This window comes from Hippopotamus amphibius, chromosome 8, assembly GCF_030028045.1.
Source record: "Hippopotamus amphibius kiboko isolate mHipAmp2 chromosome 8, mHipAmp2.hap2, whole genome shotgun sequence".
Classification (NCBI taxonomy): Eukaryota; Metazoa; Chordata; class Mammalia; order Artiodactyla; family Hippopotamidae; genus Hippopotamus; species Hippopotamus amphibius.
Window position 1 is genome coordinate 130132510 of NC_080193.1, and position 12408 is coordinate 130144917.

Below are 12408 nucleotides of genomic sequence, written 5' to 3' on the forward strand. Positions count from 1 at the left end.
TAATAAAACTAAATGATGATTTTTCCTTCTTTTTTCAGAGTACACAAGAAAAACTGTCAAGCAGAGAGAAGAGTATGCAAGACAGATTACGCCTTGGGCATTTCACAACAGTTAGACATGGTGCTTCATTTACTGAACAATGGACAGATGGTTTTGCATTTCAGAATCTTGTAAAGTTAGTCACTCTTACATTTTAAAAAATTTAGTAGTCCTTAGAGTTTTCATTACTTTCAAAGATTATAGATTTGGAATTATGGTTCTATGTCTACTCCTTACTACTCTTTGAAATCATAGAATTTAATACATTGGAAAGGAACGTAAAACAGAGGCATTACAATTTTAGCTTTAGCAGACTTGTTGATTAGTTAGCATTCATCTGTACCGTATAATGTATTTTTCTAAATATGACTTTCCAACACATAAACTGATCTAGCTTTCTATAGGTTAGTTGGGAGGAAAATCGTTAAAAATTTTAACTTCCATTGGAAGATTTATACTTACATATCTTGGGATTTTTCTGCTTAGTTTTTTTTCCCCCATCTCCCAGTCCTTACTTCAGCACTTGCCTGCTCTCTGTTCCTGTGGAAGAGACAGGAACGTTTTCTCTGCAGCCTCAGACGTAGTAACTCATAAGTCAGTTGAACTGAACATGTGGCTTTAGCACTTCTGAGGTAAACTTAAAATGGATAAATTGTTGTTGCCCATGTTTTCTTGAGTTCAGATGGTGGTAGGTAAGGGTAGGTTGACTGTTTATGTGTTAAGGAGCCGGAATCTATGCTCCTCCTTCCCCCACCCCCAGAAAACTTTAAAAAACCTGTGAAGCAAGAGTAGTGTCAGCATCTAAATCAGTTTTCCCAGTCAGTCCAGTTAAATGGCAAATGGAGGTAAAGCTTTATTTCACATAGTATCACATAAACATTGCTGTTTCAAGCACTGGTTCCCAAGACTTAAGCACAGAACGGTCTTCTCTCTGTCTAGTTGATTTATCCAGCTTCTATTCAACACAGCTGTGCTGAGTGTTAGGTATACTATAATGAAGGACAGTGTCTTTGTGATGGTAGAAAGTTTGGATTTTAATTCTGTGGACAATAGGAGCTATTAAAGTTTTATATGTAGTGTTTGTGGTCAAATTTGAGTTTTAGAAAGATAACTGATGGTAATGTGGGAATAATATTGGAAAGAACATAAATTGTTGACAGTTTGGTTGGAGAAGCATCCAAATGAAAGGTGATTAGGCTTGAGCTGAAATGAAGAAGTGGAGATTAGGAGATACTGTTGAGATAGAACTTACAATTTTTGAGTGTTTTTCTGAACTCCTAAGCCCAGATCTATATAGTTGTCCTGATAATGTACACAAGAGAAGTTTACATAATATAACCTTAAATATAAACTAAAAATGTGAATCTAAAATATAAACTCTGCCAGTTGTTAAAATTTCTCCATTGAGCTGTCAAGGAGTAAAATTGGAGCCCCTGGGTTGGTGAACATGTAGAGATTTGGGGAGGCTATCCGGTTCAGAGAGAGCATGGAAGCTCCATGTCTTTTCCCCATACCTTGCCATGTGAGCCTCTTTCATCTGGCTATTTCTGAGTTGTATCCTTTTATAACAAAGCAATGATCTAATTTTTTAAAAAATTACTTGCGTTTCTTATTACTAATAAGCATTTACTGAGGGCTTACTGTATTTTGTTACCTATACATATTTTATTTTATATCAAGCTGTTGATATTTATCAGTGTATATCAAGCTGTATATCTGTGATATGACCCAGAGTAGTTGGAGGATGAGAAGAGAAATAAATAAAAATTAGTAATATTAAGTTAATAATCTCTAAATTGTATGGTCATTACTGAATAATCAGGTATTAGGTATATATTCATTCTAGTAATTCTTTTCTTTCATTATTTCAATAGGTTATTGCTGTTTATTTTCATTACATCTTGATTGTACCCTAAGCTAGCTTTAAAATTAATTTTTTTAAATAAATTGAAATTATTTATTACCACTTCCAGGAGAAAACTGGATTAAAGTCTTATTCTAACTTTGCTATTCTTAAGATTTTTCTCCACCGTCTTACTCTTTTACCTAGGTGGTTCTTCATTCTTTCCCTCCTGCCATGTTCTGCTACTACCTGGCTAGAACCATACAAGGAAATGTGTGTAAAACCAATTCTTTGTCAGCAGAGTAGAAGTTGTGTAGTTCTGGTTTGAATAGGGGTGGGTGAGTGAGGAATTGAAATATTTGACTTGTTCTAAATCTGAGTATCACTACTATGTAGAGTTTTTAAATTTTTCCCTAGTGTGGTAAGGTGACCTAAGAGGAAACATAATTATATTAGAATAAGCTTAAGGTGTTGTATGATGGGATGGTTTTAAAAAGCTTCAGTTGGAAGCAGTAATATTTGTACTTACATTAATTGCCCATTTTCAAAGCCATGTAAATTTTCCTTGCTATTTTCTCTCTTTAAAGTGTCAGAATTCCTTTCCTAAATTTCTAAGGTCAACTTTTGTTTCATTTCAAAATACCACTTACCCATTCCCAAAATTTAACAGAGATACATTTAGAAAATAACACTTTTTAAAATTCACATTTGTCTTTTGTAAGTTTTTCTTTAAAGTAAGTGATGAGATGCATGTATAAAACCTACTCTTTAACTGTTTTTTTTTTTTTAATAGCGCGTTTATTTTATTCAACGAATATTTATTGAATGCCTAGCATGTGCGAGTCAGTGTGCTGGGCACTAACGGTGCAATAGGATATAAAGTAGTTGTGGTCTCTGTTCTCATGGAGTGATTTAGTCTAACTAGACACATTCTGAGCAAGTGTATAGGAATATTTGTTAGAAAGGAGGAGATGGGGAACTACAAGGTACTATGAGATTATATTTGTCAATACATCTTTCTCTAGTCCATGGGGTTTAGGGAAGACCTCATTTAGAAATGAATGTTTCAAATGAGAAGTGGACAATGAGATTCACAAGGGTGGGACCATAAGGTTACAAATTTATATTATATGATTTTTCATGTTTACTAATGTATTTTTGTTTTAACTGTGAAAAGTAATGGGAGGTTAATTTTCTTTTGCATTTATTTTTATGCAGGCAACAAGAATGGGTGAATCAGCAAAGGGAAGATATTGAAAGGCAAAGGAAACTTCTAGCCAAACGCAAACCTCCCACAGCTAATAATTCTCAGGCACCCTCTACAAATTCTGAACCAAAACAAAGGAAAAACAAAGCGGTCAATGGAGCAGAAAATGATCCCTTTGTTAGACCAAATTTACCACAACTGTAAGCCTGCTTTTTAAATTTTCCTTTTTTTAAAATTGTTGCCAGTGAGCATGAATGTTAGTAATGGGTGTTATTTATAATTAAATAGTAAAAATCATTATGGCCAGGAAGGAAAAAGCAGTATTGAAAAAATTCACTTCTAAATTAATAATAAGCCCCCAAATCTGAATTCTACCTAAGTGGAGCGTTACTAATCCTCTTTTAAAATGAAGACTTACGTAGCTAAGAGGAGGCTAGAATCCACTTTTTCTTCCATGTCTGAATCATAGAGTCATTTATCAGTTTCGGTTATTCCAGTTCAATATTCCTTTTTCTGAGAGAATGTTAAGCAATGTAACTGACATGTTTTCTCAACCTATGAAAGTAGCACATTCAAAGGTTATAAATATTGTTTTTCCCCTTTCTGCTTCTTTGTTTTCTAGGTTTTCTGCTTCAATGACAAATTACGTTTTATAATTCAAAACTCAAAGATGTTTTAAAAAAAGTTATGTGTTTATCATAGGAAATTTGGAAAATATGAAAGAACATAATAAAACAGTACAAACCATGATCCCATCCCACAGAGAACACCATTGTTAAAATTTCAGTGTTATAGATGCAACCTAATTTATATAATTTTTCTGTTCTATAAGACCTTATGTAAGTTTATGTGAGTAGAAAATATATACACACACCCTGCATTTTATATTATGTTTCTCCTTTTTTGAGAGATAATGTTTCATCTGTGCTTTGAAGCCCATCTCCTGCTACATCAGGGAGCTCTTCTGTTGATACCTCCTTTATCTTATATCTTCAACCTCTTGCTCTCTACTGGTTCCCTCCTTTAAGAAAACAAAACAAAACAAAACAGAAAACTCTCCTTCAGTTACACATCTCTCCAGTCTCCATATTCTGTCATCTTTATAACTAGGTTTCCTGAAAGACTTGCCTGTGCTGCAGTCTCATCTGCCTCACTTTCCAAATTTCTCCTTTCTTAACTGAAATTGTGCTTTTAAAGATTATCTCCTTGATGCTAAATACCATAGACATTTGATTCTTTAACTTGGCAGCGTTGAATATTGTTGACTTCTTATTTTTTCCCAAAAGACTCTTTTCTTGCCTTTGTTTTTGAAATAATCTGTTCTTCTAATTTCACTTTAACTTATCTGCCTACATCTCCTCAGTCTCTTCTACAGACATCATTTACTTTACCAATTTGTAAAATGTAAGATTTTTAAGGATCTGTCGTAGGCTATCTTACTTCTTACTGTATGTATTCTCCTTCAGTATTAGCTACTCCTAGGGTTTCAATTACCGCGTATATGCTGCTGACATCCAGACTTCTGTGTCCAGCCCACTTTTCTCTCTTGAGTATCATCAAATGTTTGTATCTCAATCTTGAATGTCATGTCTGTGTTTAGTTGATATTGGTACTTAAATACCTCAGAAGAGCCTCTAATGGAGCCTGTTCAAAACTGTATTTACTAAACACACAAAGTAAAAACTATATTTATTATTATCTTTCCCATTTCAATCCCCCCACAGTCCCCCTTTCTCTCTCTCTCTCTCTCACACACACACACACACACACACACACACACACACACACACCCCTTGCCACCTCCCATGTTTTCTTAATTAGTACATGGTACCACCATCCTCTCAGTTCCACATGTCAGAATTCTGGTTGTCACTAGTAGTATTTTAGGTCGAGATTCCATTTATTTTTCTTAATCCATTTTCGTAATTTTCCATTAATAAATAGGTGATAATAATCATATATATTTTCAATTTATTTATTTATTTATTTTGACTGCGTTGGGTCTTTGTTGCTGTGTGCAGACTTTCTCTAGTTGAGGAGAGTGGGGGCTACTCCTTATTGTGGTGCACAGGCTTCTCATTGCAGAGCACAGGCTCTAGGCACACAGGCTTCAGTAGTCGTGGCACATGGGCTTCCGTAGTTGTGGCTCATGGTCTTTAGAGTGCAGGCTCAGGAGTTGTGGTACATGGGCTTAGTTGCTCTGTGGCATGTTGAATCTTCCTGGACCAGGGATCGAACCCGTGTCCCCTGCATTGGCAGGCGGATTCTTAACCAGTGTACCACCAGGGAAGTCCCAATAATCTTATATTTTAAAGTCCAAAATGTAGTTTCTTTACGCATTTCCTGATTTTTGGAGGGGTTGTCGTAAGTTGGAATTAAATCCTTTGGCTATTGATATTAAAAAACAACAACAAATGATTTACTTTTCACAAATTAGTAAATTTGTTGCTTTAAAAGGGGTGGATGGGTAGATGAGCGATTATACAGAAGGAAGTGTGTGTTAGCTTAACTCCATCCCTGTAGACACCCAGTCTTCTAGAGCAGGAGTCCCCAACCCCTGGGCTGCAGACCGGTACTGGTCTGTGGCCTGGTAGGAACCGGGCTGCACCGTAGGAGGTGAGCAGCAGGAGAGCAAGTGAAGCTTCATCTGCCGCTCCCCATCACTCGCATTACCAGGTAACCATCTCCGTGTACCCCCCCCCCGCCCCAATTTGTGGAAAAATTGTCTTCCACGAAACCAGCCCCTGATGCCAAAAAGGTTGGGGATTGCTGTACTAGAGCTCACATGTGTCCACTGCCGTCGTTTACTTGGGTTGTCTGTCCCCACCCCCACCCACCCCCTCACCTTTCAACTTTGGTCTAGGTCTTGAACCCATTTTCATCTTGTAGTCAGAATCTTTTTTTTCCCCAAAATAAAAATATTCTTTTTCTTCCTTGTAAACCTAACATAGCTCTCCATTGCTTAAATGATATAAGCCAGGAAGTACTTTTGACCTGGCAGGGTCTGACCTCTCTAGCCTCATCTTTTGTCATTGACCAGTGGCTCCCACTCACCACCAACTTTTAAACTCTAACCCATTGTCTTAATTTCTGTTCATCTTTTAAATCCCATCCTAGATATTTCCTCCTCTTGAAAGCTGTTCCTTGACGCTTGAATGATAGGAATTAATTATCACTTTGAGGTATTGCCATAGTGCCCTCTGTGTATACAGTCACAGCATCATCATTCACTCAGTTAATGACACTAGACACATCTTAGATGTTTTCCTTTCCCTTGTTCTCTATGTCTGTTTCCATAATGTTTTTGTATCTGTCCATCTTCATTACCACTATCTTACTATAGGACCGCATCTCTCTCTTTTTTTAACTTAGATTACTGTTTGTTACATGTCTCATCATTTCATTTTCAAACCTCCTTCACTGGCCTTCCAAGATAAAATTCACTCTCATGAAGACCGTTTGTAGGCCTTCTTGTTTCTTTCATTCTCCAGTGTCTGCCCTATGCATCCTATATTAAACTCTTTCAGTTCTCTAAATGGACTATGCTTTCTTGTTTCTGTGCCATTGTACATCTTTTTCCTTGCCTTTCTTTACCTCTCATTTTCTATTTGTACTTTGTCTTGCCTCCAGTGCCAATTCCAGTAGAAAATCCTCTTTGATCTTTTTTTCTTCCCAGTTTCTTTCCCATTTCCCCTCAAGTCAGGTGCCTTTTGTACATGTCTGTCAATATTACAGCATTTATCTCACCATTTTATCTCTCTACTCCCAATATCTAGTACAGCTCCTGGCATATGGAAAGTGGTCAGTAAATACTAAATTACAATACATAAGCATTTGATTGAATTTCATTTTCTCCTTCTGAGAAGACCATTTTTCTAGTTTGCCACAGGTGTTTTGGTTCTGACGTGTCTTCTAGGATGCTAACAGCCCTAACTGTAGTTTATTAGTCATAGATTTGTCTCATTTCCACCCCATTTTATTGCATGTATTGACTTAGAACTAGCCCTGAACTTACACTGCTGTGTGTTCTTGGAGTGGCAAATGAAGTAATACTACATAGCAATTGGATTGCATCCTTAATACAAATACAGATTTAAATATGGAAACCAGCCATAGAAGCACTTTGATTCATATATGTTAATTTGATTTTTAGCAGCCATACTTTGCGACTGTCTTCTAAAAACTTCTTTTGTGCAGAACATCTAGTATAGTTATTAGAATAGAGATCATTAATCTTTCATTATTTTTCTGTCAAAAAATTAACATGGAAAATAGTTGCTACTTTGTAGTGGTTAGGATTTTAAGCTCTGTAGTAAGACAGATGGGAAGTCCAGCCTTGACTCTTCCAGGTTGCTTTTTTGGTAAGCTGTTTTACTTCTTAGAGCCTCCATGTCTTTGTGAAAATACCTACATCATAATTTGAAAGGATGATAAGAGGTGCTTATAAAGTACTTGCATGGTTCCTGGCTCTTAACTAATTTTTAACTACCAGCAAGATTCAGTCAAGTTTTTTAGGTAGTAATTTCTCATTTTAGTTACAAAGACTTACTATTCAGAGTAAGTAGTTTGCATAGCTAGTGTTATCTATGGATAATGTCTAAATGATCCTTGCTTTAATTGTATATTATGAGTACATGTTAATCAAGATTTTGACTTCATGTTAAATGTATTTTAAATTGTTTTGATTTTATCTGTATATTTTGTGTTTCACAGGGGATGATTGCAAAGTGAACAATATTTTACCTTATATTTTATGTGAATGAAGTTTTAGAGGTTACTCTTTTCTCATTTAAAGCTTAAATTTTAACTCAAGATTATATTTTATATAGCATAAAGTTATTATTTGATGGATTACTTGTCTCTGGTAATTAACATAACTGACTTTTTAAGTAGTAAAATGTATTTTTAGAGCAGTTTAGTTTACAACAAAATTGAGCAGAAAGTACAGAGTTCCTGTATACCTGCTCTCCCTACACATGCACAACCTCAGTCGCTGTCATCATATCCTGCAACGGAGTGGTACATGTATTACCACTGGTGACCCTACGGTGACACAACATTAACACCCAAAATGTAGTGTACATTGAGATTCACTTTTGGTGTTGTATATTCTCTGAGTTTTTAGAAATGTGTAATCGATTTTTTAAAAATCCTGTCTGAAAAACTCTTTCATTGGTGCATTTAATCCATTTTAATTTCATGTATTTACTTATTTATTAGGGCTTAAATCTCATCTTTCTTTGTGCTTTCTATTTATCCTGCCTAGTCTCTGTCCTTTTTACCTACCTTTTCTTGGATTGCTTAGTTTTGTTTATTTGATTCTTTTTTCTATTAGAAGTATGTTGTGTTTATATACATACATATATATATACACACACAAACACACACACACACCCCTACCTAAAGACATTGTCCTGTGTAGTCAGTGTTCATCTAAACTTTACCTATGCATTTATCACTGTTTTGCTCTTCATTTATCCTACATCTCTGATTTTACCTCTAGTAAGATCTGTTTGCCTAAGAATACCCTTTAGAAATTTCCTTTTAGTGTGGGTCTGTTGGTAGTTATGTCTTTCAGTTTTTGTTGGTCTGAAAATAACTATTTTGCCTTCATTCTTGAAATATTTTTACTGATTTTAGAATGTTATGTTGGTAGTTATTTGAAGATACTATTTTACTGTCTTCTGACGTATTGTTATTGACAAGTCAGCTGACTCTGTCAGGATCGTAGAAAGATGATCTTGAATGGGGCAGAAGCAGTATTTAGAGATTAGATAACTGAGAATATTTTAAATCTGATGAGCAAGATCAGTCTATAGATTCAAGAAGGCCAGAGAATTCCAAGTAGCATGAATAAAAAGAAATACCCAGACACATCATAATGAAATTTTGGAAAATCGAGGCAAAGAGAAAAAATTCTCAAAAGCAGCCAAAGGGGGGAAAATATGTTAGAAATAAAAGTTAAGGAAAAAACATTCTAGGCAAATACCAACTGAAAGAAAGCTGTATTATATCAGACACAGGAAAATTTAAAGCAAAAAAATTTTACTATAAGAAATAAGGTGCCTTTCATAACTATAAAATAAGTTTAAATTCACTAGGAACATATAGTAATTCTATATTTGTATGGATAATAACATGCCCTCAAGATAAATAAAAAATTGACAGTACTTTAAGGAGCTATGGATAGATCCACAAATTATTACTTTTTTTAAAGAAATTTATTTATTTATTTATTTAGCTGCATTGGGTCTTAGTTGTGGCACACAGGATCTTTTGTTGCAGTGCACAGGCTCTTTGTTGTGGTGTGGGCTTAGTTGCCCCGCAGCATGTGGGATCTTAGTTCCCTGACGAGGGATTGAGCCTGCATCCCTTACACTGGAAGGTGGATTCTTAACCGCTGGACCACCAGGGAAGTCCCAGATCCACAAATCATAATGGGGGATTTCAACACACACATTTCTTAGTAATGGTAGGATGTGTAGATAAAGATGAAACAGTATAAAACAGAACATATAGTGTGGGTATAGAAGATTTCAGTGGGATTGACAAACTTGATCTTATGAGCATGTAACCCCCTAACATTTGCAGAATATATGTTCTTTTTAAACATGGACTTTTTTTTAAATGAACTTTTATTGAGGTACAATTCACATACAATAAACTGCATACATTTTAAGTTTACAATTTGATATTTTTTTCTTATTAGTAATGTATATATAGCAATCCCAATCTCCCATTTCATCCCCCCCCCGCCCCGACCCCCCCCCCATCCCCCACTTTCCCCACTTGGTGTCCATGTGTTTGTTCTGTACATCTGTGTCTCTGTTTCGGCCTTGCAAACGGGTTGATGTGTACCATATTTCTATATTCTGCATATATGTGTTAATATACGATATTTGTTTTTCTCTTTCTGACTCACTTCACTCTGTATGACAGTCTCTGGGTCCATCCATGTCTCTACAAATGTCCCAACTTCATTCCTTTTTACAGCTGAGTAATATTCCATTGTATATATGTACCACATCTTCTTTATCCATTCATCTGTTGATGGACATTTAGGTTGCTTCCACGTCCTGCCTATTGTAAATAGTGCTGCAATGAACATTCGAGTGCATGTGTCTCTTTGAATTATGATGTTCTCTGGGTATATGCCCAGTAGTGAGATGGCTGGGTCATATGCTAATTCTATTTTTAGTTTTTCAAGGAACTTCCATACTGTTCTCCAGAGTGGCCGTATCAATTTACATTCCCACCAGCAGTGCAAGAGGGTTCCCTTTTCTCCACACCCTCTCCAGCATTTATTGTTTATAGATTTTCTGATGATGGCCATTCTGACCAGTGTGAGGTGATACCTCATTGTCGTTTTGATTTGCATTTCTCTAATAATTAGTGATGTTGAGCAGCTTTCCATGTGCCTCTCGGCCATCCGTATGTCTTCTTTGGAGAAATGTCTGTTTAGGTCTTATGCCCATTTTTTGATTGGGTTGTTTGTTTTTTTGATATTGAGTTGCATGAACTGTTTATATATTTTGGGGATTAATCCTTTGTTGATTCGTTTGCAAATGTATTCTCCCATTCTGAGGGTTTTTTTGTCTTGCTTATGGTTTCCTTTGCTGTGCAGAAGCTTTGAAGTTTCATTAGGTCCCACTTATTTATTTTTGTTTTTATTTACGTTACTCTAGAAGGTGGATTAAAAAAGATCTTGCTGTGATTTATGTCAAAGAGTGTTCTTCCTATGTTTTCCTCTAGGAGTTTTATAGTGTCTGGCCTTACATTGAGGTCTTTAATCCATTTTGAGTTTATTTTTGTGTATGGTGTTAGGGATTGTTCTAATATCATTCTTTTACATATAGCTGTCCAGTTTTCCCAGCACCATTTATCGAAGAGGCTGCCTTTTCTCCATTGTATATCCTTGCCTCCTTTGCCATAGCTTAATTGACCATAGTTTATCTCTGGGCTTTCTGTCTCTTCCATTGATCTATATTTTTGTTTTTGTGCCAGTACCATATTGTCTTTTTTTTTTATAGTTTTTTTTAATCTTTTTTAAAATTAATTAATTAATTAATTTATTGGCTGTGTTGGGTCTTTTTTTGCTGTGCACGGGCTTTCTTTTTAGTTGTGGTGAGTGGGGGCTACTCTCTGTTGCGGTGCGCGGGCTCCTCATTGCCGTGGCTTCTCTTGTTGCGGAGCACGGGCTCTAGGCGCATGGGCTTCAGTAGTTGCAGCACGTGGGCTCAATAGTTGTGGCTCACAGGCTCTAAAGCGCAGGCTCAATAGTTGTGGCACACGGGCTTAGTTGCTCCACGGCATGTGAGATCTTCCTGGAGCAGGGATCGAACCCATGTCCCCTGCATTGGCAGGCGGATTCTCAACCACTGTGCCACCTAGAGAGCCCCCATATTGTCTTGTAGTATCTTTGTAGTATAGTCTGAAGACAGGGAGTCTGATTCCTCCAGCTCCATTTTTTCCCCTCAAGATTGCTTTGGCTATTCAGGGTCTTTTGTGTCTCCATACAGATTTTAGGATTTTTTGTTCTAGTTCTGTAAAAAATGCCATTGGTAATTTGATAGAGATTGCATTGAATCTCTTGATTGCTTTGGGTGGTATAGTATTTTCACAATGTTCATTCTTACAATCCAAGAACATGGTATATGTCTCCATCTGTTTTGTCCTCTTTGATTTCTTTCATTAGTGTCTTATATTTTTCAGAGTACAGGTCTTTTACCTCCTTAGTTAGGTTAATTCCTAGGTATTTTATTCTTTTTGTTGCATTGGTGAATGGGATTATTTCCTTAAGTTCTATTTCTGATCTTTCATTGTTAGTGTATAGAAATGCAGGAGATTTGTGTGTGTTAATTTTATATCCTACAACTTTACCAAATTCATTGATTAGCTCAAATAGTTTTCTGGTGGCATCTGTAGGATTTTCTAGATAAAGTATCATGTCATCTGTGAACAGTGACAGTTTTACTACTTCTTTTCCAATTTGGATTCCTTTTATTTCTTTCTCTTCTCTGATTGCTGTGGCAAGGACTTCCAAAACTATGTTGAATAGTAGTGGAGAGAGTGGACGTCCTTGTCTTATTCCAGATCTTAGAGGGAATGCTTTCAGTTTTTCGCCGTTGAGAATGATGTTTGCTGTGGGTTTGTCATATGTGGCCTTTGTTATGTTGAGGTAGGTTCCCTCTGTGCCCACCTTCTGGAGAGTTTTTGTCATAAATGGGTGTTGGATTTTGTCAAATGCTTTTCCTGCATCTATTGCGATGATCATGTGGTTTTATCCTTCAGTTTGTTACTATGGTGTATCACATTGATT

General features: G+C 36.1%; 1 protein-coding gene across 2 annotated transcripts in view; it reads left to right on the forward strand.

Moving 5' to 3' along the window:
- Window positions 1-12408, forward strand: part of TLK1 (tousled like kinase 1) — a 147847-nt gene that overhangs the window by 93500 nt on the left and 41939 nt on the right. For both annotated transcript variants that reach the window (XM_057747123.1, XM_057747124.1), the window contains 2 exons: window positions 39-175; window positions 3101-3289. In XM_057747123.1, coding sequence (XP_057603106.1) covers window positions 39-175; window positions 3101-3289 — 326 coding nt within the window. The remainder of the gene's footprint in view (window positions 1-38; window positions 176-3100; window positions 3290-12408) is intronic.